This window comes from Equus przewalskii, chromosome 17, assembly GCF_037783145.1.
Source record: "Equus przewalskii isolate Varuska chromosome 17, EquPr2, whole genome shotgun sequence".
In the NCBI taxonomy this organism is placed as follows: domain Eukaryota; kingdom Metazoa; phylum Chordata; class Mammalia; order Perissodactyla; family Equidae; genus Equus; species Equus przewalskii.
In genome coordinates, this window is record NC_091847.1 from 18,792,690 (window position 1) to 18,817,238 (window position 24,549).

General features: G+C 34.9%; 1 protein-coding gene across 10 annotated transcripts in view; it reads right to left on the minus strand.

Annotated features, from left to right (window-relative positions):
- ZRANB3 (zinc finger RANBP2-type containing 3) overlaps positions 1 to 24,549 on the minus strand; it is a 216,319-nt gene that overhangs the window by 85,723 nt on the left and 106,047 nt on the right. For 4 of the 10 annotated variants that reach the window (XR_011528336.1, XR_011528335.1, XM_070579602.1 and 1 more), the window contains 3 exons: positions 15,009 to 15,187; positions 12,188 to 12,419; positions 7,605 to 7,690 (listed from right to left, as the gene is read on the minus strand). The exons of 1 other annotated variant lie outside the window; for it this stretch is intronic. Coding sequence is in view for 5 of the 9 variants with exons in the window: in XM_070579602.1 (XP_070435703.1) it covers positions 7,605 to 7,690; positions 12,188 to 12,419; positions 15,009 to 15,187 (497 nt within the window). In the remaining 4 variants the exon portion in view is untranslated. Of the gene's footprint in view, positions 1 to 1,530; positions 1,587 to 7,604; positions 7,691 to 12,187; positions 12,420 to 15,008; positions 15,188 to 24,549 lie in introns of those variants that run through there. 5 more of the 10 variants (XM_008516913.2, XM_070579608.1, XM_070579603.1 and 2 more) reach the window with 4 other exon arrangements.

The following is a 24,549-nucleotide window of genomic DNA, read 5'->3' on the forward strand; positions in this document are numbered from 1 at the left end:
ACAATATCATCAACCTTGTAGGATTGTTGAAAGAATTAAAGATGTTACATCTAAACTACACGGCATAGGGGCCAGCCAGGTGGTGCAGTAGTTAAGTTCACATGTTCTGCTTTGGTGGCCCCGGGTTCACTGGTTTGGATCCCGGGTGCCGATCTACCAACCACTTATCAAGCCATGCTGTGGGAGGCGTCCCACATATAAAGTAGAGGAAGATGAGCAAGGATGTTAGCTCAGGGCCAGTCTTCCTCAAAGAAAAAAAAAATACACAGCATAGTATCTTATATATAAAATGCAATATCACGTAGCCAATAAAAATGATGTATTTTACTTATTGATATAGAAAGATATCCTAAAAGTAGTGCTAAATGGAAGAGCATATTACAGAAGAGTATGTATAATATAGCCCTATTTATATAAAATTGCCTATCTATCTGTCCTTATCTACCTAAGCAGAGAAGCTATCCAGAGGGAAAGTTACCAAAACACATTAGTAACGGTTATCTCTGGACAGTGAGATTTCAGTTGATTTGTACTTATTTAAAAAAAAATTTTTCTCTTCGTTTAACTTGTTAAAATAAGTTTAATTATTTTCCCAAAAGCAATAAAGTATCTTTAAATTAGCAAAAATAAAGGAAATAAAAAAACTTATAAAGACAATAAAGCATGGAACAAGGTGATGTAAGTGAAATTAGCAGATGATAGCATTACATGTAGGCTATGTTAAAACTATGTAAAAACTATTAGATATATGGACAAGGTAGAAATAAATAAAAATGAAAACAATTTACTTGTTAGTATACTTGGATTATGGTATTTTTCCTTTCCATTTTTATTGTTACAGTGTTACATATTTTTATTGTTCATCATATATACATTAATAAGTATGTATATTTTACAAGTTCTTCCTCATATTAAGCCAAAATCTACTTCCCTATTAAGTTTCACTCCTTAATAATAGTTTTGCCCTCTGAGGCCACAAAGACAAAAGTCTAATTCCTTTAAAAATGACAGATCTTTAAATATTTAAGGACTTGTTCCCTCTAGGTCTTCTCTTTTTCAAATTCCTATAGGCTTCATAAGGACAAGCACTATGTCTTACTCATCTTTGTATCGCCGGCAGCTCTGAAATAATGTCTTAAATATAGTAGGCAATCAATAATATTAGGCATTTGTAGAGCTGAATATGAAATCCCTTCATTATCCTGGTCACCCTTTCCAAGATATGTTTTCATTTGTTAACAGGCTTCTTAAAATACGACTTTTAGCTCTCTCTCAATTCTTCATATACCTAGTCTCCAGAGACCTGAAATCTACTGCAACCATTCCACTCCCACGGCTATAAGTGGTCCTGAAAAAAACTCTACTTGGTAAATTCAGACATTCTACTCTCTCCCACCCCCATCCTTCTAGCCCACTTGCTCATTCAAACCCACTATATCTTCACTCTCTCATCAGGACCTTTCAGTCAACTGACTGCTCCACTTTTTACCATAATCACAATATTCTTCCTGTCGTCACATCCTTCCTTACCTCGTTTTTGAATTCCAAGTTCATACATTAGCTTTATTCTTATCAATATAGCATAATTTTCCTTGGCCCACAGTCCATGCATCACAAGCTGGTGAAAAAAAAACATCTTTGATAAAAAAATCTTCGATGGATCCAACTATAAGGCTTTTCCAAGCCTATACCCAGGCTGCCGGGTGTTGCTGGGGAAATCATAGCTTAGGGAAGCCTGGTTCCACTAAAAATCTAGAACTGCTGCTCTCAATGGTTTCTCAGTGCTGCCACTAATGTTACCACACTAATCTTGTTATTTCCTTCTCCCATTCAGCAAAATTTCATACCATGTCAACATTCATCAAACTTTTAACCCTCTACTTTTCCATTTCTCTGAACACATGACTATCCTCTCCATTCACAGAGAAAATAAAAGCCATCATATGCAAACTCCCTCAACTTCCTGCCACACTAGAAACTAGGATATATTCTCAATACCATGCAGCCATAAAAAAGGATGACGTTCCGGATGTATGCAAAAAAAAGGACAAATAAGAAAAGTGCAAAACAATGTATGTTTACAATATACTAGGAACTATGTAAAAAACATGAATTTGCTTGAAAATGCACACAATTTCTGTGGAAAAATTAAACACTACATATAGAAAAAAACAAAAACAAAAACAAAAAACTACATATAATTGCCTAAAGGGAGGGAAACTGAGGTGAAAGGGAGATTTTTCAAAGTATATACTCTACTATAGGTTTAGAATTTTGAACCACGTGAAAATGTCGTCTAAAAAAATAAAACAAAATTGTAAATCTAATCATGCATGTCTCTTCCGTGCTTTAAAATCCCACAATGCAGGGGCCAGGAGGAGGGCATGGGGAGCTATTATTTAATGGGCACAGAGTTTTAGTTTGGGATGATGAAAATGTTCTGCAGGTGGATGGTGGTGATGGTTGCACAACAACGTGAATGCACTTAATGTCACTGAACCATACACTTAAAAATAGTTCAAATGGTAAATTTTATTATGTGTATTTTACAATAAAAAAAAATACCCCACAATATTGATTACTAAAGAACAAAACAAAACACTCTCCAATGTCTTCTTACTGCTATGAGGATATAGAACAAGATTGCACTAGCTCAGAGTTCTCAGCTGAACCAGACTTCTTTTAATTCCTCAAAGGCATAGCAGTCTCTCTCGCTCTGGGCCTTAGCATATAAAATTCCTCTTCCTGGAATGCAAATAAATATCAGTTATTCACAGGATGCCTCTTCTGTTTTCTGTGACTTGATTAGTTCACTCTGCTAAACTCTGCCTTCACAATCTTCACTTCTCTTTTATGGCACTCATCACAACAGTAACTATCGGTTAGTGTTTGACTTGAAAATGCAGGGAAGCCTGGGACCATGTGGCTCTTGTTCCCTAACGCAAACTTGATGCCTAACACACGGCATGACATATAACGGGTACCCTATAAATATTTTTTGAATGAATGGATTAACTCAAAATTAAACCATACTCCAGATGTACTCTAATTAATGAGTGGAGTAGAACCATCCTTTACTCTGGATGTTACTTTGATTACTGTGTCCTAATATTACTTTATTTTTATCAGTTATGACAGACAGCTGACTTCAATTTAGACTCAGGTTATTCAAAACCAGAAGTCTGTTTAAACTGAACTACTGATAACAGGTGAGGATTTCTCAAATCCCGTCCACACAAAGCAGACTTTCTAAGCGTAAGCGAGAAATTTATCCTATTAAATTTTATCTAATTACTTTTCAAGCTTATCTCTGCCATATACTATATTAACTGTTTCTTTCAGATTTGAGCTATTTGCAAATGGAATAGACCTGACCTCTATTTAGCCATAGATGAGAACATTAAATGTGACAGTGCTGAGGACAAAGAACAGTGCAATTCCATAAGAGACATTTCTTAAAGCTGACAATGACCTATTAATTAACACTTTCAGGGAATGGCTATAAATACCTTTAATATGTATTATCACCCAGCATTTTCCCTCTCGTAAAAATGCAGATAAATACTTCTCTTAAGAGGTGGAACGGGCACAAAATATCAGCAACAAAGAAAGTTCAGAAAATTTGATAAGTTACTATGAAGATATTCTGGGATATTCTTAACCTTTAAGCATGACATGAGGGAGGACACATATGTCTTCCCACAGTGTGCCTTTGGAAGGTGGCTGCTGATAGCAGGATACACAGCTGGATTATCTACGTGTTCTCTTTTTCTATGCAGAAGAACATTTATTAAAGTCGCCATTTCCTAAGTCTTTCTCACTGCCAGGAAAAGGGAAAAAAATGTAGGAGGAAGTCATACACAGAGCAAGCCATTTAACCTCGCCAGTTTGCTATAAAACGACAGAGAGGGACGAGGTGATCTGGAAAGTCTTTTCCAGCTCTAATGTGCTAATGCTTGACAAGTGAATGTGCTGCCTTCTCCAGATCCTGTTTGTATTTATAGCTTCCTCTAAATATAACCCAGTGGAGTGAATGATGTAAGGTATTTTGGAGATGGGACATTCTGCTTGAGTAATACTTTCTCTGCGCCTCTCCAATCAAACCAGGGAGGTGGTTACCTACACCCAGACTTCTCATCTCTGATCCACATTCACATTAGTACACTTCTGTTTGCCATCACGTATGTATTTAATAAATTTTATAAAGGCAAACATATTTTTCTCAAGCTTCACTTAACTTTATTTTGATTACAGTCATGACATTTCAAAGATAAAATACGGGTCTAGAATTGCATAACTAATCATAATTTGCTTTCTGCAAAATTATAGTGTGAAAATGACACCTTCATAGAATCAAAACACTGTGGAAAAAAAATTAACATTCTACAGACTAACTTAAAATGCCAGGAATTGCCTTGATCTGAATTAGAATCTATGGAACCATAGTGCTTTTGAGATAAAGAAGTGAAGGAATAAGATAAAACTTTTGAAATGGAATCTGAAAGAAAATGCCTTTTGAGGAGCATGATAATAATCTAGAAATGGCTTTCTCAAGTAAACAGGAAATAAAACACAACCTCCTCAGTCATAAAGCATTTCATAAAGATACACGATTCTTTGAAACAGTGTTTGCATTAATAAGCAAGAAAGAGACAGAAATACACCTCTGTTGTCATAGGACAAGTCCTAATCAGAAAACAACAGGGCTGGCCCGGTGGCACAGCGGTTAAGTTCGCACGTTCCCCTTTGGTGGCCCGGGATTCGCCCGTTCAGATCCTGGGTGCCGACATGACACTGCTTGGCAAGTCATGCTGTGGCAGGCGTTCCACATATAAAGCAGACGAAGATGGGCATGGATGTTAGCTCAGGGCCAGTCTTACTCAGCAAAAAAGAGGAGGAGGATTGGCAGCAGATGTTAGCTCAGGGCTAATCTCCCCCCTAGCCCCGCCCCCCCAAAAAAGCTTTCTGACCCCTTAGGTTTTCCTAGTCCCCAAAAGGTAAATTCAGTTAAATATGTATGTTTTATGTAGGCAAAATTTTGGCATTTTTAGACTACAAGAATTATCATTAAGAGCTTCCCAACAATATCTAGAATCACGCCATCTAGAATCATGGGCATTATATTTTAAAACTATTTATTATCATTTGTGTAGAGAAAGACAACTGACTTTTTGAGAGTAACTTTGTGCTAGGACACCTTAATGAATTCTCTTTTGTTTTAAAAAATTTTCAGCTGATACTCTCAGGTCTTCCAAATAAATAGCAACCAATGCAAATAATGATAATTTTGCCTTTTTCTTTCCAATTTTTACCTCTTATTTTTTTTCTGAGTAATTGAAGTGATTAGCACCTCCAAAAAAGAGGTAAACTGGTGACAGGGAGCATCCTTGCCTTGGTTTTAGTGTTTCATATGATGGTGGTTTTGGGCTTAAAACACCCACACACACACACACCCACACACAAACATATATATTGGATGTGTATATATGTATCTAAATAAACACACATATTTACTTTAAAATTAGTAAAAACTATATTCAAGGCTGGATGCTGAATTTCATCAAATTACATCTTTGCATATCTGGAGGTGATGAAATGAAGTTTTTCCTTTTCATTATTAACATGGCTAATTATATTAATACATTTCCTAATATCAAACTATGCTTGCAATCCTGATATGAATCCATTTGCATATGGTTAATATATTAGGCCTCTTAATGAGTTTCTGGATTATACTAACATTAAGGACTTACGCATTTAAAGTCTTAAGTAGAAAAGGTCTTTGTTTTCTTTTTTTCCTGCTATCTTGTCTGATTTTGGTATCAACGTTAAACTGCCTTCATACAAACAATTTGGAAGGACTCCTTCTATCTCCATGCTCTAGAGCCTTTAAAAAGCATGAGAACACCACGATCACACAGGTTATTTGAGGGAATTGCAGAAAGGAAAAAAGAAAACACACACACACATTAGGAAAAGACGTGAGGGACCCCTGTTACAGACAAAGAGCTGATTTCTATAATATATAAAGATTTCCAGTATATCACTAAGAAAACAAAAGCCAATATATTTAGTAGAACAAAGGGCAAAGAACATAAGTAGACACCTAGCAGAAACAAAGTACCAATGACTCTTACATGTATGAAAAAATGCTCGACTGCATTTAATAACGTAAGAAGACAAATATGTATTAAAACCACTATCAGGTCACATTGACAAAATAAAATAATTTATATTTGAACATGTTGGCAAGGTGTGGGGGAGAGACAGTATTACTGCTGATGGAAATATAAACTGGTATAACTTCTGTGGAGCATAATTTGCAAAAATCTATAAAATATAAAAATGCACATGCATTTTGTACCAGTAATTCCACTTCAATAAATTTATCTTACAGATTTATTACCATGTGTGTGATGTGAGATATTAAAATAATTAAAGATTATTGAGTGTTCAGTATGTGCCAGTCACCGTTCAAGCCCTTTAAAAATATTAGCTAATGTCTCATAATAGCTCTCATAATAACTCTCTGAGGCAGGAATAATTATTCCCTGTTTTTAGAGCTGAAGGAACTAAGGTATGGGGAGGCAAAGCACTTTCCTAAAAGAAAACATCTGGTAAGAACTGGACATGAAGATAAAACACAGGTGGTTCAGCTCTAGTTTCACATGCTCTTTGCCACTATAATATGCTACCTCTCAACATGTGAAAAGATATTCATTGCTGCACTGTGTGCAACAGCTATATACCACAAGCAAATATCTATTAATAATAGACTGCATAAATAAATTATAGCACATCCAAACAGTGGAATACATGCAGCATTTAAAAGGAATGTCAAAACTCTTTCAGTAACTGATATGTAAGGATCTCCAATAAATATTAGGACAAGACAGCAAACTACAGAACAATGCACATATTATACTACTACATATGAAGAAATACAATGAAATAATATTATACACGTAAAATCATATGTGCTTTCCCCTGCAGGGAGTACCTCCAGAAGGGTACACAAGAAACTGCCAACCTGGTTACCTGGGAAGGGAAATGGTTGGCTGGGGGACACAAGCGGAATGGACACTTTTCACTTTTGTATAAGTGCACGCTTATCTAGTTGATACAAGTAAGTAATCTCAAAAATAAAATAACTGGGGCTGGCCCGGTGGTGCAGTGGGCTTTGGCAGCCCAGAGTTCACAAGTTCGGATCCTGGGTGTGGACCTACGCACCGCTTGTCAAGCCATGCTGTTGTGGCAGGGGTCCCACATATTAAGTAGAGGAAGATGGGCATGGATGTTAGCTCAGGGCCAGTCTTCCTCAGCAACAAGAGGAGGATTGGCGGCAGATGTTAGCTCAGGGCTAATCTTCCTCAAAAGATAAACAAATAAATAAAATAAGTGGAAAGTAGAAATAAAGAAAAACTGCCATATCTGCTCCTTTTATTTATTTTATAAATAGGTCATTCTCACAAGATTTTACTTGAAGCAATTATTCCATAGCTACCACAAGTTTGAAAAACACTGGAACAAAGAATGACTAATAAAGCTTAATGTTCTTGGTAAATATGTGAGCATTAAAACTTATAGAAAATAATCTGTCATACCTGATGCGTGCATTACAGTATCTTTTGGCATAGTCAGTCCATGTTCCAAATTTTTGAGGAAAGAGAGCTTCAATCTGCATGAAAAGCTGTAACGATACAAGTATTCTCAGTATGTTGTAATATTTTCAAGTAAATTATTATTACTATGATAAATCCCAGTTGAAAAAAATCATAAAAAATGAAAAAGAAAATCTACCTCTTCTTCCTCAAGGCTCCTCCATCCCCTCGTCCTCCAATCCTGCCATCCTGCTCTTCAGGGGTAACTGCTTTCCTTTCCTTGAGTATCCATTTATTTATTTTGTATGCTTATGTAAGCATAGGGATATATTCTCTTTTATTCACATGAAGAGGGCCATATTATCCATATGCAACCATAATTTTGTCCCCCCAAAAATATCTTAGACATCATTAAAGTACATATATACCTACTTTTACTTACTTTTAAAAATTATACAAGCAATGTATTACTTTAATAATAAAGCACCATTTAAAGTCTGCAAAGCAATACAATATTAAGTAGATGTACTGTAAAATATTTAAAGAATCTCCTAATAATGGACATATAGGCTGTTTCTAGCTTTTATGCAGTTACAAAAATTAATAACTTTGGGTAAGTCTGTGTGTGTATATGTGTTATATATAAATAAATATAGGTGTAGGTATAGGTACCTACATCTATCAATCATCTATCTATCCATCCATCCATACACCCATCTGCATTTCTATTAGATGGGTTTGTAGGGTATATTTTTAGAAATGAAAAAGTGGGTTTAAGGTATATGCTTTTTAAAACTTGATAGATGTCACTGTGTTGCACTGTAAAAAGACGGTCCCAATTTACATTTCCATCAATAGTATCATGAAATCTTTTCATTTTTATAACTTTGATAGGCTACACATAGAATTGCCTTACTGTTATTTAATATGCTTTTAAAAGAAACCAGTTTTATTGAGATATAATTCATATACCATTTTTATTGTTCATACTTTTAAAGTGCACAATTCAGTGGCTTTTAGTGTATTCACAAAGTCGTGCCTCAATCACCACTAACTAATTCCGGAAAATTTTTATCACTCCTAAAGTAAACCTCATACCCATTACCTGTCATTTACCATTCCCCCTCTCCCTAGTTCTGGCAACCACTAATCTACTTTCTTTCTCCATGAATTTGCCTATTCTAAACATTTCATATAAATGAAATCATACAATATCTAGCCATCATGTCTGGCTTCTTTGACTCAGCATAATATTTTCAAGGCTCACTCATGTTGTAGAATGTATCAGTACTTCACTCTTTTTTACGGCTGCATTTTGTTTATCCATCCATCAGTTATGAACATTGGCTTTTTTTACACTTTTTGGTTATCATGAATAATGCTACTCTGAACATCTGCATACAGATTTTTTGTGAACGTATGTTTTCAATTCTCTTGGGTATATATCTGGAATGGAATTGCTAAGTCTTATGGTAACTCTATTTTTAACTTCTTAAGGAAGTGCCAAAGTGTTTTCCAAAGTGGTTTTGTTGCTTTACATCCTTTTCACATGACGACATACTACTAAATAACCACTGGGTCAAAAAGAAATCACAAGGGAAATTAGAAATCAGAAAAGACTTTGAGATAAATGAAATTGAGGAAACAACATACGAAAACGTGCGATGCAGTGAAAGTAGTACTTAGGAGGAAATTTATATCTGTATATGCCTATACTAAAAAGAAAAAACTCAAATCAATAACGTAACTTTCCACCTTAAGATAACAGAAAAGGAAGAGCAAACTAAACCCAAAACAAACAGAAGGAATAACATCATCAAGATGAGAATAGAAATAAACAAAATAGAGAACAGAAAAACAACAGAGAAAAATCAACGAAACCAAAACTTGGTTCTTAGAAAGAACAAAATTGTAGCTAGACTGGCCAAGAAAAAATAGAGAGAAGATTCAAATTACTAAAATCAAGAATGAAAGAGGGGACATTACTATCAACCTCAAAGAAATACGAGGGATTATAATGGAATACTATGAATAAATGTATGCCAATAAATTAGATAATTTAGATGAAATGCACAAATTCCTAGAAAGACACAAAGTACCAAAAGTGACTCAAGAAGAAATAGATAACCTGAATAGATACAAATTCAGTGAAGAGACTGAATTACTAACCTAAAAACTACCAACAAAGAAAAGCTTGGGCCTAGATAGCTTTACCATTGAATTCTATCAAACATTTGAAAAAAGAAGTAACACCAATCTTTTGCAAACTCTTCTCAAAAATGGAAGAGAAGGAAACACTTTCCAACTCACTCTCTGAGGCCAGTAACACCTTGATACCAAAACCAGGTAAAGATACAACAAGAAAACTACAGACCCACATCTCTTATGAATACAGACACAATAATCATCAACAAAATATTAGCAAACTGAATCCAGCAACATATAAAAGGATTATATACCATGATCAAGTGAGAGTTATTCCACAAAGCAAGGTTGGTTTACTGTCTGAAAGCCAGTTAATATTATACACCATATCAACAGAATAAGGGACAAAAACCATATGATTATCTCAATAAATGCAAAAAAAGCATTTGACAAAATTTAATAGCCTTTCATGATTAAACACTCAATAAACAAGGGATACAAAGCAACTTACTCAGCATGGTAAAAGAAATCTACAAAAACACACAGGTAACACACTTAAATGTGAAAGACTGAATGCTTTCCCCCTAAGATCAGGAGAAAAACAAGAATGTTCACTCTCACCACTTCTATTCAAAATTGTACTGGAAGTCCTAGCCAGGGCAATTAAGCAAGAAAATGAAATAAAAGGCATCTGCACTGGAAAGGAATAAGTAAAACTACCTCTATTTGCAGATGAGATGTTCTTATATACAGAAAACCCTAAGAAATCCACTAAAAAACTATTAGAACTAATAAGTGAGTTCAGCAAGGTTGCAGAATACAAGATCAATATATAAAAATCAATTGTATTTCTATACACTTGTAATGAACATTCTGCAAATGAAATTAAGAACACAATTCCATTGACAATAGCATCAAAAAGAATAAAATATTTAACAAAAGAAGCATAAGACTTATACTGTGAAAACTACAAAGCACTGTTGGAAAATAATTAAAGAACCAAATAAACTGAAAGATATCCCATTTTCATGAATTTGAAGACTTAATTAATATTGCTAAGATGGCAATACTCTCCAAAGTGATCTGCAGATTCAACACAAAACCTATGAAAATCCAAGCTGGATTCTTTACAAAAATTGCCAAACTACAAAAAAGCCATATGGAAATTCAAGGGACTCAAATGCCCAAAATAATCTTACAAAAGAAAAACAAAGTTGGAGGACTCACACTTCTCAGTTTCAAAACACCTAACTTAGAATTTGTAATTTTATATTTTTTTTCTTAGAGAGTCCCAAACATCTCCAAACTGTATAACTATCAGGATCCACAAAACCAGGATTTACCCTTGCTTTGGACAGTGGCTACTGTGCAGGAGGGGTGAAAGTACTGGCATGTAATCACAGTGGGACACAAGGGCCTTTATTGTATTGTCAATGCTCTCTTTCTTATAGTAGGTAACCAATAGGTAAGTATTCATTTTACTATTATAATTTAAAATATACATATCTTTTTATGTCTTTCTTAAAAGACATATTTCATCTTTTTTTAATAAAAGTATAATTAATCCTATTATTCAGTGACATAATTTTGGAACATAAGTAAATTATGTAGGTTCCATTCTCCCACTTCCAGTAGGTATCCAAGAGCAAAAAAATGTAAGAGGTAAAGTTGAACATTTTACTATCACTATCCATGTGCTGTTATATGTATCTCAGAAAATTTCCAGGGTGGAGTTCAAAAGCAGAGCATTGGTAATGCTAGTAGAGATGCCCAAGATTTTTCTATGACTCAGTGGTCGTTAATAGTCTTCCCTAGGTTACACTGACCCTGATAGACCCACAGGAGTTTCATCCATCATTTCTTCTTCTCAACCCTTTAATCACTCCATACCTCACCTGCCTCTTAGAATGGTAAAAGCTAAATGGGGTATCAAACAAATGCCTTATTCCTCCATCCTAAGTAGATACCCTATCTGGTCTGCATATAAGTTGTAGTTTCTACCTTCCCAAACATGCATCTTGATGTGAAAGAGGAACAGAGAGAAGTTATGTAAAACAGTATAAAAGACATAAAGCAGATTCAGCTCCAGTCCTAAGGAGTTTATAATGTAAAATAGACCAGATAAATGAAGATCAAGACCACAGAAAACCAAAAGAACACAAATGTGAAGAATATTACAAATTTGTACTATATGACAACATTATAAAAGGAAAAACAGTTTTTTATATATACTTACAAGCATGGCTAAGGTTTACATGTAAACTGATAAAAAACGTTATAGTAAAAGATATATTTAATCATTAGTAGCTATCTAGAAATTCCCAATGTATGCTTATGGCATTTCAGGCACGTAATTTTAAACTAAAAATTGTAAAACAAGTAATTGATTCAATTTTCTTTTCTTCTTTTTTTTTAAGCCCAAAGTATAAGGATTTTAATACCTCTTCAGGCCTTCCCAAAGCTGGAGTTCCTGTAAGAAGAATGGCTCGTTTGGCTTTCTGTACTACTGGCAGTAAAATCCTGCTGCGAGCTGCATTTCTGGACTTCATGTAGTGTGATTCATCCACTATAACTACTTGGAAGTTCTGATTATTCAATGTATCTATCAAGGTCTCTGCATCTGTGGTTAAAAGACCATAACCCAGAACTGTCACCTTGCTGGTCGATATGCTCCTAGAAAAGAAAATCCATGTACTTTAAAAATATTTCAGTGACCAATTTATTATTAACAACACAACTCTTTGGGAAGAAATACAGAGGAGAAAAAAGAAGACAAGAGGAGCTGGTACTACTGCTGAATCCCAATTTCTCTTAAGATTTTACCATCTTTAAATAGGACAAACCAGAATCCAAATTTTAAAATTTTGGTTAAGCAAACCCAAATTTTTGGTTAAATGGTCTTTGGAAGATTTTGACATCCAACAAACCACATTTTACTAGGATAAGAACATTACCTTCTAAGAATATTTGCTTCCACCCACCCAGGATCATGATGGATGCAGTGGATACTCAAATATTTGTTGACTATTCAATGAAGCCTTCCCACAAACAGGATAACAGTGGTTTTCAATCCAGGTGCTATTGGGATTTTGATCAGGAAAATACTTAGCATTGCAGGGCTGCCCAGTGCACTGCAGGGCATTTCACATTCCTGGACCCTCCCACTAAAGGCCAGTAGAGTCCTTGTCATTGTGACAACAGAAATGCCCCTGGCCCTGGGGTGATGACGTGGGGAAAAGAAGAGGTGGGTACCATCTCATGCAGAGACATGTTTGGCTAAGGTGATGCCTGATCTTTTGAACTATCTCTATCATTCATACATCTCTAATATTCTTTATCACACTGTAATGTAATTATCCATTTACATATTTATCTCCCTTACTATATCAAAAGATTGGTGAAGGCAGGGAATGTGTCATTCATCTTTGTATGTACAGTGCTATGCTCCCAAAGAGTTTGTAGAATGAAATTAGACAAATAAATGCATTAAAATAAAACATATCACTTTTGTATTTCCTGTATCACTAGTGAAAAATACAGAACAGAGTCAGTCTTCTGCAGTTCTCTACCCTCTTAACAGAAAAGTCAGAGCTCCTCAATAGCCAGTACCAATATGAGAATTGCATTTTTTTTCCTTAATGACAACTGCACTTAAAGCCCTGGATAAATCTAACGAATACAGAGACATGAATTTCTTACTGTACTCAAATACCAGAAAAGCCTGCAGAAGAAAAGTATAGGGTTAATATTACTAACTTAGGCATATTGAGAGCAAGATACACAAGACAAGGGCTTCAAAGGCCACTGTGGCCTGCCACGTCTTGATTACCGAATAGTCCAGGAAAAACTGACATATTCCCAAAGGACGTATGTGTATTTGTGGTAAATACATGTTGCCGCATGTTGGTATAACCCAAAGCTGTTTTTTTAAGTACCTAGAAGACACTGGGTAATTTTTTCTGCCCTTAGCTGTTATCTTCCAGAAAAGTTATACTCTGGGGTTGTAGTACTATCTAACATATCCCAAATGTTATTCAAACAGAAATACTGGCCATTATTTAATTGCAAGAGTGTATTTCCAAAATAATAATGAAAACTAGCTGACCTAAAGGCTATAAAAGATGATAGAGGAGAAATATTTTAAGAATACTTAAATGTAAACTTTTAAATAAGTTACAGCTAACAAAATGGGTATAGAGGCCTTAATAAATTCTACATTTTATAAATTCTTAGGTTTTTAAAATTTTATGCAGTTTTATTGGAGGAGAGGAAATTTATTTACAATTATTATCTACATCTTATTTTGACTATGCAAATAGTGTCCAAATTTCCTTCGGCCCAGAAAAATGTATTTCATCGAATTAAGAGTTGCAAAGTTGAAAGAAAAAAGGCCTCCATCTTACTTTGTCTATTCCTCCTTCTACATTCACAAAGGCCAACATTTTTTCTACAAATACTCTTTATGTTAAAAATCTTACAGAATACAATACAGTACAATAATACTACAATTAAAAAATCTAAGTATTAATAGACATTTATTTCAAGTAGATATACTGCTTTTTATTTGAGGCTCAGAAATTGGTAATTTTGAACTTCTGTAAACACGTAATTTGCATGATTCACCTAGAAACTCAATGGAATAAATTATCAATATTCAAACTGATTGGTTTATTCTAATGGCTAGAAAACAAGAAAAAAACAGTAGTTACACTATTTTAGATTTTTAGTGTAAGGACTTCAAATAATCACAAAGCAAATATTTTCAATATAGAAAATATTAAAATCACAAATTAATATAATAAAGAAAATAAAACTGGTTAATATTAACTTTTACTTATATATAAAACTTGCATATTAACTAACAAATTACAAAGCAAAACCCACCATAGTTGCCGGTAATAAAAGTTCACCAAACTTCAAGTTAATCTTGGAAAAGTTGTGAAATTTATTTTTCAACCCGCTAATAGTCAGTTTTAAGTATATTTAAGGTATATATAAAGCAGGTATATTACATGTATCTTTAAAAGTATACATATTTTATATTTACTTTTAAAATATACCATATAAAAGAGCTTACAATATTAAATATACCATTGGGTTTTAGATATATAATTCATATTTAAAAATGTAAAATAAAATTCTCCACACTACTCTCTTAAACCTAAATTTTGATCTATAGGTGATATTTCATTCCAAACATTAGTATATAGTAAATACACAGGAAGGCTTTTATCCCCTTAAATATTAAAAAGTTGTTCTTACCCAACATCAGTTTTATTCTGAATAACATTGATTTCTTCTGGACCCAGCTCTGGGATCCATTTCTCTAATTCTTCTGTCCAAGGGTACCTCAGAGATGAAGGGACCACTATTAAAAGAGGCCATTCCTCCTTATAAAAGTAAGCAATGGCAATTGCCTGGATTGTCTTTCCTAGACCCATCTAAATTAAAAATAAACAAATTAATTAAATTAAGGCTAAAATATTTTTAAAGAAAATATTTGAGCATTATTAAAAGAATTTCCCAATGTAAAATCAATTGAATTACACAGTTAATAAAAAGCTCAAGATTATTATGACCTGTAAAGTTCATTAAGTAAATTATATTATTTTCAAACCATTTGTGATTGGACTCTGATATAAAAAGGACCCTTAATTTTACATATTCCCTATACTGGTTTCAAATAACTTAATTTTATAAAGATGTGTGTGACCATTTTAATTTCTCCTCTCACAGAACACAAGAGGAAATGCCTTACCTATACAGCACCAAATCATATTATTTTAAAGCTAGAATCAGCCCTAAATCATGTACATTTTACAAAAGAAGTAAGCACAGAGTGGTTATTTAGCTTAGTTAATTGGATGCAAAACTAGTAAGAGAGCCCACATCTCCAATGTCTTCCCACTTTGTTGTTTTCACACTTACATATACCCTGTCTGTACACTATATTCATTTAAAATTAGCTACTAAATGAATGTTTATAGTGGTTTTGTTCATAACAGCCAGAAACTGGAGACAACTCAAATGTGCTTCAAGCGGTGCAAGGGAAAAAACTTCATGTGGTATATCCACACAATGGAATGCTACTCAGCAATAAAAAAGCAGCAAACTATTGCTATACACAACAACATGAATGAATCTAAAATGCATTTTGCTAAGTGAAAGAAGCCAGACTCAAAAGCTACATACTATATGATTCCATTTTTATGTCATTCTGGAAATGTCAAAACAATAGGGACAGAGAGCAAACACATCAGGGGCTGGAAGGAGGGGGAGGGGGCAGCATAGGGAACTTTTCAAGATGATGGAGCTGTTCTATTATCTTGATTGTGGTGGCAGTTACATGACTGTTATGCATTTGTTAGAAACCATAGAATTCTACATTAAAAAACAGTGAATTTACCTATAAGGGTGAATTATATCTCAATAATCCTGAGTTTAAAAAACAGGAAGTAGTTACTATTGTGAACCATGAGAAAAAGAAAGACTAAAAGACATAGGCCTTGCTTAACAGACTATTCAAAGAGAAAAAAAGACACAGAAACCTAAAACAATTAATTTAAAATTAGCTTTAAATGCTGAGTGAAATTAAGAAAAGAGAAAAAGGGAGTTATGGACTTTTAGCAAGTCTCCATTAAGAAAACGTCGTTTCGTGTATGTGTTTTTCATTTTACTACTACTATTAATGACAACAAAAGTAATCTTAGAATAATTCAAGCAAAATTACATTTATATTCATCAAACTCAAAGAGAAAAGAGAAAACTAATGGGAATTGCTTAGGGGAAAACGTTCTTTTGACTGGAATAAAGACAGCCAAAGAGAAAAATGATGAAATGAAATGTAGGGAGTGATTTTGTTTCTCATCTGGTGTATAGTAAGTGCTCAGATATTATTTGACTGCATGAGTGAATGAATAACTAAATAAAGATCAAGGACTTTAAATTCTCTGGGACAGGCAAGACCCAGGCACAGAAACGGTGTGCGCAGTTTTTAAAAACGGGGAGGGAGGTAAACAAAAAACTTTTAGTCCTAGGGCAGTAATATTATTAGTTATCTTTTCAAAGTTTTGAGGCACATAACATTCAAGTATAGAGCCAAAGCTAACTCTAAAAGCTTTTAATATTGAAACAAGATCCAAGTGAAGATAAAAATTATTTTCTACCTACTATTTTAAGAATACAATTGAGTTTAAATTAGGCAGGGCTTGGTAATAGGTTAAGATAACTTAGGAAGGTAGATGTAGACACACACACAGCGCCTACATATTCTATTATAAAATTAAATCAATCATTTTACACCTTAGTATTTTATTTCTCTTTCCAAGGAACAGCGTACAACCCCATCTTCAGTCCTACATAGCCAAATTGAAGATTCACCTGATAGTGGCAGACACAGCCCTAGAGAAAACAACAGTCTACATAACTTAGTTTTGTAAATTTGAACCGAAGAGCAATTATGCACCAATATATGGTATAATGACTGCTCTGTTTCCTTGTCCTCACAGCCCTCCAATCCTCAAAGCTGAAACCACTTAAACATCAACAGATCCTGGGACCAACTTGCTTCCACGGATGCAGAAATTTAACAATTACACACCTTTACCTGGTTTGGGGTCATGAGTGTTGCTGCTTCCCCGAAACAACTCTGACCATGAGCACAGTTCCAGGAACTGAGTCTTCACCTTATTTTGTGAGTGTGGACCATAACACAAACTCTGTGCCATAGCTGTGGGTCCCTGGTTTGGCTTCCTGCTATGGTTTCATAACCCATTTTCCTGATTTCAATTTCTCTGGAAATAGGGGTCTGTTTTGCTTCCCTAATTTTCTGGGAAATAGGATTCTCTCTCTGAGACTAAGATTCTATCACTGGGTCCTTACCTTCTGCTTGCTGCTAAATTTACTTGGTTTCAAACTCCTGTCTACCTGGACTTTTGTGCACTTCACGTAGCGTGACTAACGTGTTCTATGTTGGCCTGCCAGAAACCTACGGATAAACCGGTTATCAACATATCCTAAGCATGTCTGCTACTGACATCAAAGATGCAGGTCTTCAATAGGGATATTTGGAAATGGGGCTTGAAACAATAGGTAGGAAAAACGTAGGGAAAAGAGAAGCTTTGGATTGAGGATAGGGGAAGAGAGAGGGAACTAGCTTCAGTACAGGTAAGAATAAGAATAATACCGGTGTGCTGGTTATCTTCTAGTTCTCTAATCCTGTCTTCTCGTATCTAATTTGCTATTACTGTATATTAAACCCATTGAATGAGTTCTTAATTCCGGATATGTTGTTTTTCAGTTCTAAAATGTTCGTCAGAATCTGTTTAAAAATATTTTTAGATTCTTTTCAATAGATTAAATTCTCTGTTGAAAGTTTTCATTTTTTCATCTCTTTTGTCCACCTTTTCCTTAATTCTCTTGAATAAAATAATCATAGTTATTTTAAAGCCCCTCTCTGATAACACCAATATCTGATCCCCTGTGGGATCTTTCTATTACCTACTTTTTCTTTTAGTATTCAGTCATTTGGTCTTGTTTTTTCAGCATCCCTTATATTTTCTGATTGGTTTCCAGACATTATGGATGAAAAAATTATAGACACTTTGGATGATGTTATCTTCCTTCAACCGGAAATCAGGTTAAGTTTTCTTTTGGCAGGCAGATTGCGTACCAGCAGATACCTAATTTCTTCTAAGACTTGGTTTTAGGCTTTTAAAGAGCAGGGTTTTTTCACTTTTGCCCTTATGCCTAGGGTATGGTCTTTAATATTAGGCCATGTTCTAGAAGAGACTCCTTTGGACGATCCTTTTAGGTATGCAGATTTAAAATCTTAATGAGGAACTAAATCAAGTAAAGAAATTCACAGAGGGAAATGTCAGACTGAAATCCTATGTTCTATTATTTATTATTGGGACAGAGGTGCATGTTTCAGCAGAACTATTTCCTTGTTCTTGTAGATTAAGTTATAATATTCTTTCCCATAGAGAGGTTTAGATGTTATGTCTGAAAATTTTTGTTTATTCTTAGATGTATGTGTTTGTGTTCATTCATGTGTTCTTGTCTCATAGGAGACAAGGAACAGGGAACAGACCAGAGAAATACGGACATTCAGGCCTGTTCTTCTCTTTACTCAAGAATGAAGAGGCCACTCTTTGGGAAATATGCTGTCATACTTCCCTGATGGTCTGGCTCTTCCCCATGGATGGGAGCAGGATTTCTCCTGAAGGGAAAACACTGGGATCACGTGAGGCTGGAAAGGAGGTGGGCCTTCGATGGCATCAGGATGGGACAAAAAAAACTTCTATCTCTAAAGACAGGACATTGAGTTGAGAATGGTAGCTGAACTCAAGCAAGCCTGTACTCTACAGCATGGCTGACTGATGCCTACGGAGGATAGCAAAAAGTGAAGCAGTGAGAAAGCTCTGCAATGGACAGAGAGGCTGTCTACGGGCAAATGCATTTAAGAATAGCCATTTCTAATATTAGTAGTTAACTGTTACACTTTTAATATTGTAGTTTTATTCTTCCCAAGTCTCTAGGAAAATTTCATTAGAAGTCACAGCTTTATAAATGGGATATTGTCAACAGGTAAATCTGAGTAAAGAGTATGTTCTTTGTATTATTCATATTCTTGCAACTCTTCCAAATAAAAAGCTAGGGGAAAAAAAGTTACAGTTCTACAACCTAGTAGTAACAGTTGTGCTGGGAAGAATGACAAGAGGGCTGTCCTTTATTTCAAAAGGAGGGGCCAAGAGAAATGATACTAAACTATTTCAGACAGTGCTAAAGGAAGAAAAGCTTCTAAATGCTTTTAAAATTATTTTAGAAAGTCAACATAACATGGATACCAAAACATGAAGGGGAGCACAAAACATAATCAAAGGTCAATCTCACACGTGAGTATTGGTGCAAACATTTTAAGTAGACAATTAAAATACAGAACTCAGTAGATCATTAAAAGAATAACATGACCAAGAGGAGTTCAAGTCCAGGAATAAAAAGACTATTCAACATAAGAAAGTCTGTTATGATAATTCACGATCTTAATAGATCAAAGGGAAAATGTAATATGATAATCTTTAGATGCTGAAAAGACAACTAAAAACATTCAGCTTTCATTTTTGATAAAAGCCCTTTATTAGTAACTATTACTAAAAGGACAATCTCTTCATGTGAGAAAAAGTACATATCTCAACCAAAAAAGTTGTATCATGCTTAATGGAGAAAAAACATTCCTATTAATATCAGAAACAGGTGAAAGAAATGAGAGATATAAATATTAGAACAGACAGCCAAAAATGTATTAGTAACAGATAATGTGACCAAATACTTGAAACCAAAAGAATCAATAGAAAAATAACTACTACTATTGGTAGTAACACCTAAGTAATGCCTACAGAATTTAGGCAAGTGGCTACTTCCAAATCATGATGAAAAAAGTTTGGTACTTTGGAAGGAATAATCAAAACAGAGCAAGGAAACAGAAGAGAATACAGGAACAGGCCAAATACATGTGAGGACTGAGTATATGATAGAGGTTGCATTTTTAAGTCAATGAAAAAAATGATTTATTCAATTAATGCTGTTAGGATAATTGGCTAAGAAACCAGAATATGTCCCCTCAAAATATGCCTCTTTGACACAAAAATTATTTTGAGCTGAAGGCAATTAAGAAGCAGGAAATACAAAATAAGCTCCTCCTTTCTGCCTAAAGGCAGGAAGTAAATTCTCCTTTTACTAAAGACAGACTAGAGGAATCTGCACACCAACCTAGTTAAACTAATCCTTATCTTCCTAGCTACTTCTTCACCATTTACTACCCCTAGCCCAAACCCCTTTGTCTTGTCAATTCTTCAAAAATTTGTTGTTTCTTTGTCTAAACTTCATGCTCTGTCACTTCTTCAGGTCTTCGTTCTCTTGTGAAGGCTCCCATGTACACGTAAAAATTCAAAAAAATGTGTATACTTTTCTCTTTTTAATCTGTCTTTGTCGGTTAATTTTCAGACACACCCAGGGACCCCAAGAGAGTCAAGGAAAACTTTCCCTCCACTACACTAACCATTTGGAAAAACAATAAAACTGGGTCTTTGCCTCACCCCTCACTGTAAGATAATTTCCAGATAGATTAAAAATTTCCATATTTAAAAAAAAACACATAAAAGTGATAGAAAAAAGATGGGTAAAAAAAAAACTCAGAGTAGACATTTTTATTCATTATACCAAATCCAGAAAGCATAAAGGAAAATTCAAATAGAACTAAACAAAAATTTAAAATTTATATATCAGAGAGCATAAAACAAATGGAAACCAAATTAAAAAAAAATTGTAACACAAATGACGAAAGGCTAATCAATTTATGAAAAGCTCCTACCAAAAAGAAAAAACAAACAATCCAATAGAAAAATGGAGAAGTGAACAACCAACTCACAAAGAAAGAAATATGTTCAACAAATATCGAGATGCTCAATCTCACTCATAATCATAAATTAAAAAATCAAAACTATGAGAAACCATTTTGCACCTACAAAATAAGATTAATAAAAACTAAAGATTTGGTAACATGCTGGTGACAGTTTGGGGAAACAGGCACTTGTACAGTATTGTGGGAATAAATACTGATCTGACTATCCAGCAAGTCCAATGCTTGGAATGGAATTTTTTCAGGGATATACTTGCATAGTACACTAAACCCGTAAAGAAGAGACAAGTTAGAGAAATTATGGTACATCTATACAATGAGATGATAAGAGATTTTCACATATTGAGGTATATGGGGTAACTATTCAGGTTCAAAACCCATTCAGCTTGAACTAAAGAAGCCTGACTTATGGCCCATCAAACATACATTGTAGATCAGCTGTAACCACATGGCACCACTCATCAAGCCATGCTAAGGCAGCATCCCACATGCCACAACTAGAAGGATCCACAACTAAAAATATGCAACTATGTACAGGGGGGCTTTGGGGAGAAAAAGGAAAAAAATAAAATCTTAAAAAAAAAAAAGGTAAGAATACATACTTCCCCTCCTATATCCTATTGATAATGCCCTATTGGTAACCCTGGTATTAGTCACTTTCCGGATATCAGAGTCATATTGACCTACTAATTTGCAACTGAATACCTCTTTGCAACTTTGATGAATATACATCCCGGGCGTGTTTAATGTATGTTCTTTGTTCTAAAAAAGTATAAGACTACTGAAAAGCATGTTTCTCCAGAAGGCTTTCTTCCTTTCTGGAAAAGGCCTTTCTGGGTTATAATCCTCACATTGGCTCAAGTAAAACTCACCTATCTCTCTTATCTATAGACAGTTATTAGTTATTTTGCATTGATATAGATATTATGTAATCATTTTTTAAAAATGAGGTAGATCTATATACTGATATAGAATGATTGGTAAGTCTCTTGTTGCAAAATAGTATATTGAAAAGAAAAATAGTATGGTAAATATGATCCAGTTAATATTCAGAGAAAGAAAAAGGGAGAAAAATAGAGAAAAGAAGAGGGGAAGGGATGGAGGGAAGAAGGAAGGAGGGAGGACAGAAAGAACTATTAGCAGTCACCATTGGAGGATGTGACTGTAGGGATAGGGAGGGAAGGAAAATACAAACTGTGATACTGGGTATCTACCCAAACAACTTGAAATCAACAATCCAAAGTAACATATGCACCCCTATGTTCATTGCAGCACTATGCACAATAGCCAAGACATGGAAGCAACCCAAGTGCCCATCGACCAATGACTGGATAGAGAAGGTCTGGTATATAAATACAACAGAATAATAAACAGCCATAAAAAAAAAGACAAAATCATCCCATTTGCAACAACATGGATGGACCTGGAGGGTATTATGCTAAGTGAAATAAGCCAGACTGAGAAAGACAAACACCCTATGATTTCACTCATATGTGGAATATAGACAAACACATGGACAAAGAAAATAGTTCAGTGGTTACCAGGGGAAGGGGAGCGGGGGTGGGCATAGGGGCTGAAGGGGAGCACTTTTGTGGTGACAGAGGAGAAATAATGTACAACTGAAATTTCACAGCAATATAGACTATTAAGAACTCAATTAAAAAAAAAAGAAAAAAAGAAAGAAGGTCACTGAAGGACAGAAGCTGTGCTGGGAGAAGCATTAGGGGCCCAGGGATGGGGTCGCTTGTGGAGAGGAATTCCTGTGGAGACGAGGGGAGTTGGGTAGTGGGGCCTCTGACCTTCCTGTGGATGTAGGTCCTAGTTTGCTGGTCTTGGCAAAACTAAGGACAAGGAGGGGCCACAAGTGGTGAGTCGCACCCACAAGATAATCATTTTTATTGTGCCTTTTTGTTTTACACTCTACCAGTCAAATCTTCTGGTCAGGAGATCTTTTTTTTCTATTAATTAACACTCCCTATTTTTAGAACTGTTTTAGGATTACAAAAAAAGTTGAGCAGATAGCAAAGAGAGTTCTCATATTCATTCCTTCCCTGCTCATGGCTTCCCCTATTATTAACATTTTGCATTCACGTGATACATTTGTTACAATGAATGAACCAATATTGATATGTTATTATTAACAAAAGTTCATAGTTTTCATTAAAGTTCACTCTCTTTTACAGTACTATGAATTTTGACAAGTTGATGATGTCACGTATCCACCATTACCGTGTCATACAGAATAATTTCAATGCCCTAAAAAATCCCCTGTACTCCACCTAATCATTTTTCTCACCTTCGCCTCCAAGTCCAGGTAAGCACTGATCTTTTTTGCCTTTGCCTTTTCCACAATGTCATATAGTTGGAATCATAAGGTGTGTGGCCTTTTCAGGCTGGCTTCTTTCACTTAGCAAATATGAATGTAAGGTTCTTTCATGCCTTTTCATCATAGTCCATGTCTTGTTATTGCTTAAAAGGATTCCATGGTTTGTTCAATCCATTCACCTATTGAAAGATATTTTGGTTGCATCTAGTTTGGGGCAATTATAAATAAAGCTGTTATAAATAGTAATAATAATAAAAAGAAAATACAAACTTTGAGTTTATATTAAATCTTCACTGCTGTGTACATATCCCCTCTGAATAAATATTACTTGCAGGGGGGCAGTAAGGGACAGAGAGAGAAAACTTCTTTTAAAAATATTCAGGAGACTCTTTGAGAAGTTGGAAATCCCTGAGTATTAAACTGGTTAAGTGTTTATGCCAAAATCTGGACATCAACATGACCTTATTATAAAGTCACAGTCTACTGCTATACTATGACACTGAGGTGGGGGAGGTGCTGGACCAGGGAGAGGGAGAGGCGGTAGGGGAGAGGGAGGAGGTGAGGGAGAGACATAAATTAAACATACATATATTTAACTGTAGAATGAAGCCAGGTAACTGAGGGTTACTGTAAAAACTCAGTAAGAACATGATTATCCTTCAGCCTGTTCCCAAGACAGACACAGATGAAAAGAAGTTAATCTTCTAACTTGCTGTTTTCTTATTTAACCTGAGGGGTGACTCAAGGATCACAAAGATTTATGAACTTATTTTGCAGAAGAAAAAGAATGCCTTTAAGGAACTTATGATCACCAGATAACCAGGCCCCAGTTGCCATTGATGCCCGGAAGTCTGATTGCCCAACCCCCTTAGCTCTATAAAGACTCCCTGCTTTCTTCTTTCATTAAGGTGGATTTGAGAGAACCTATCCTCCCACCTTCTTGTTTTGGCAAATTCGAAGAAAAGTTTCTCCATCTCCAAGCACCAAGTGTCTCAGTGATTGGCTTATTGTGCATTAGGCACACAAATTTGAGGTTAAGAGGTATGGTATCAGAATGA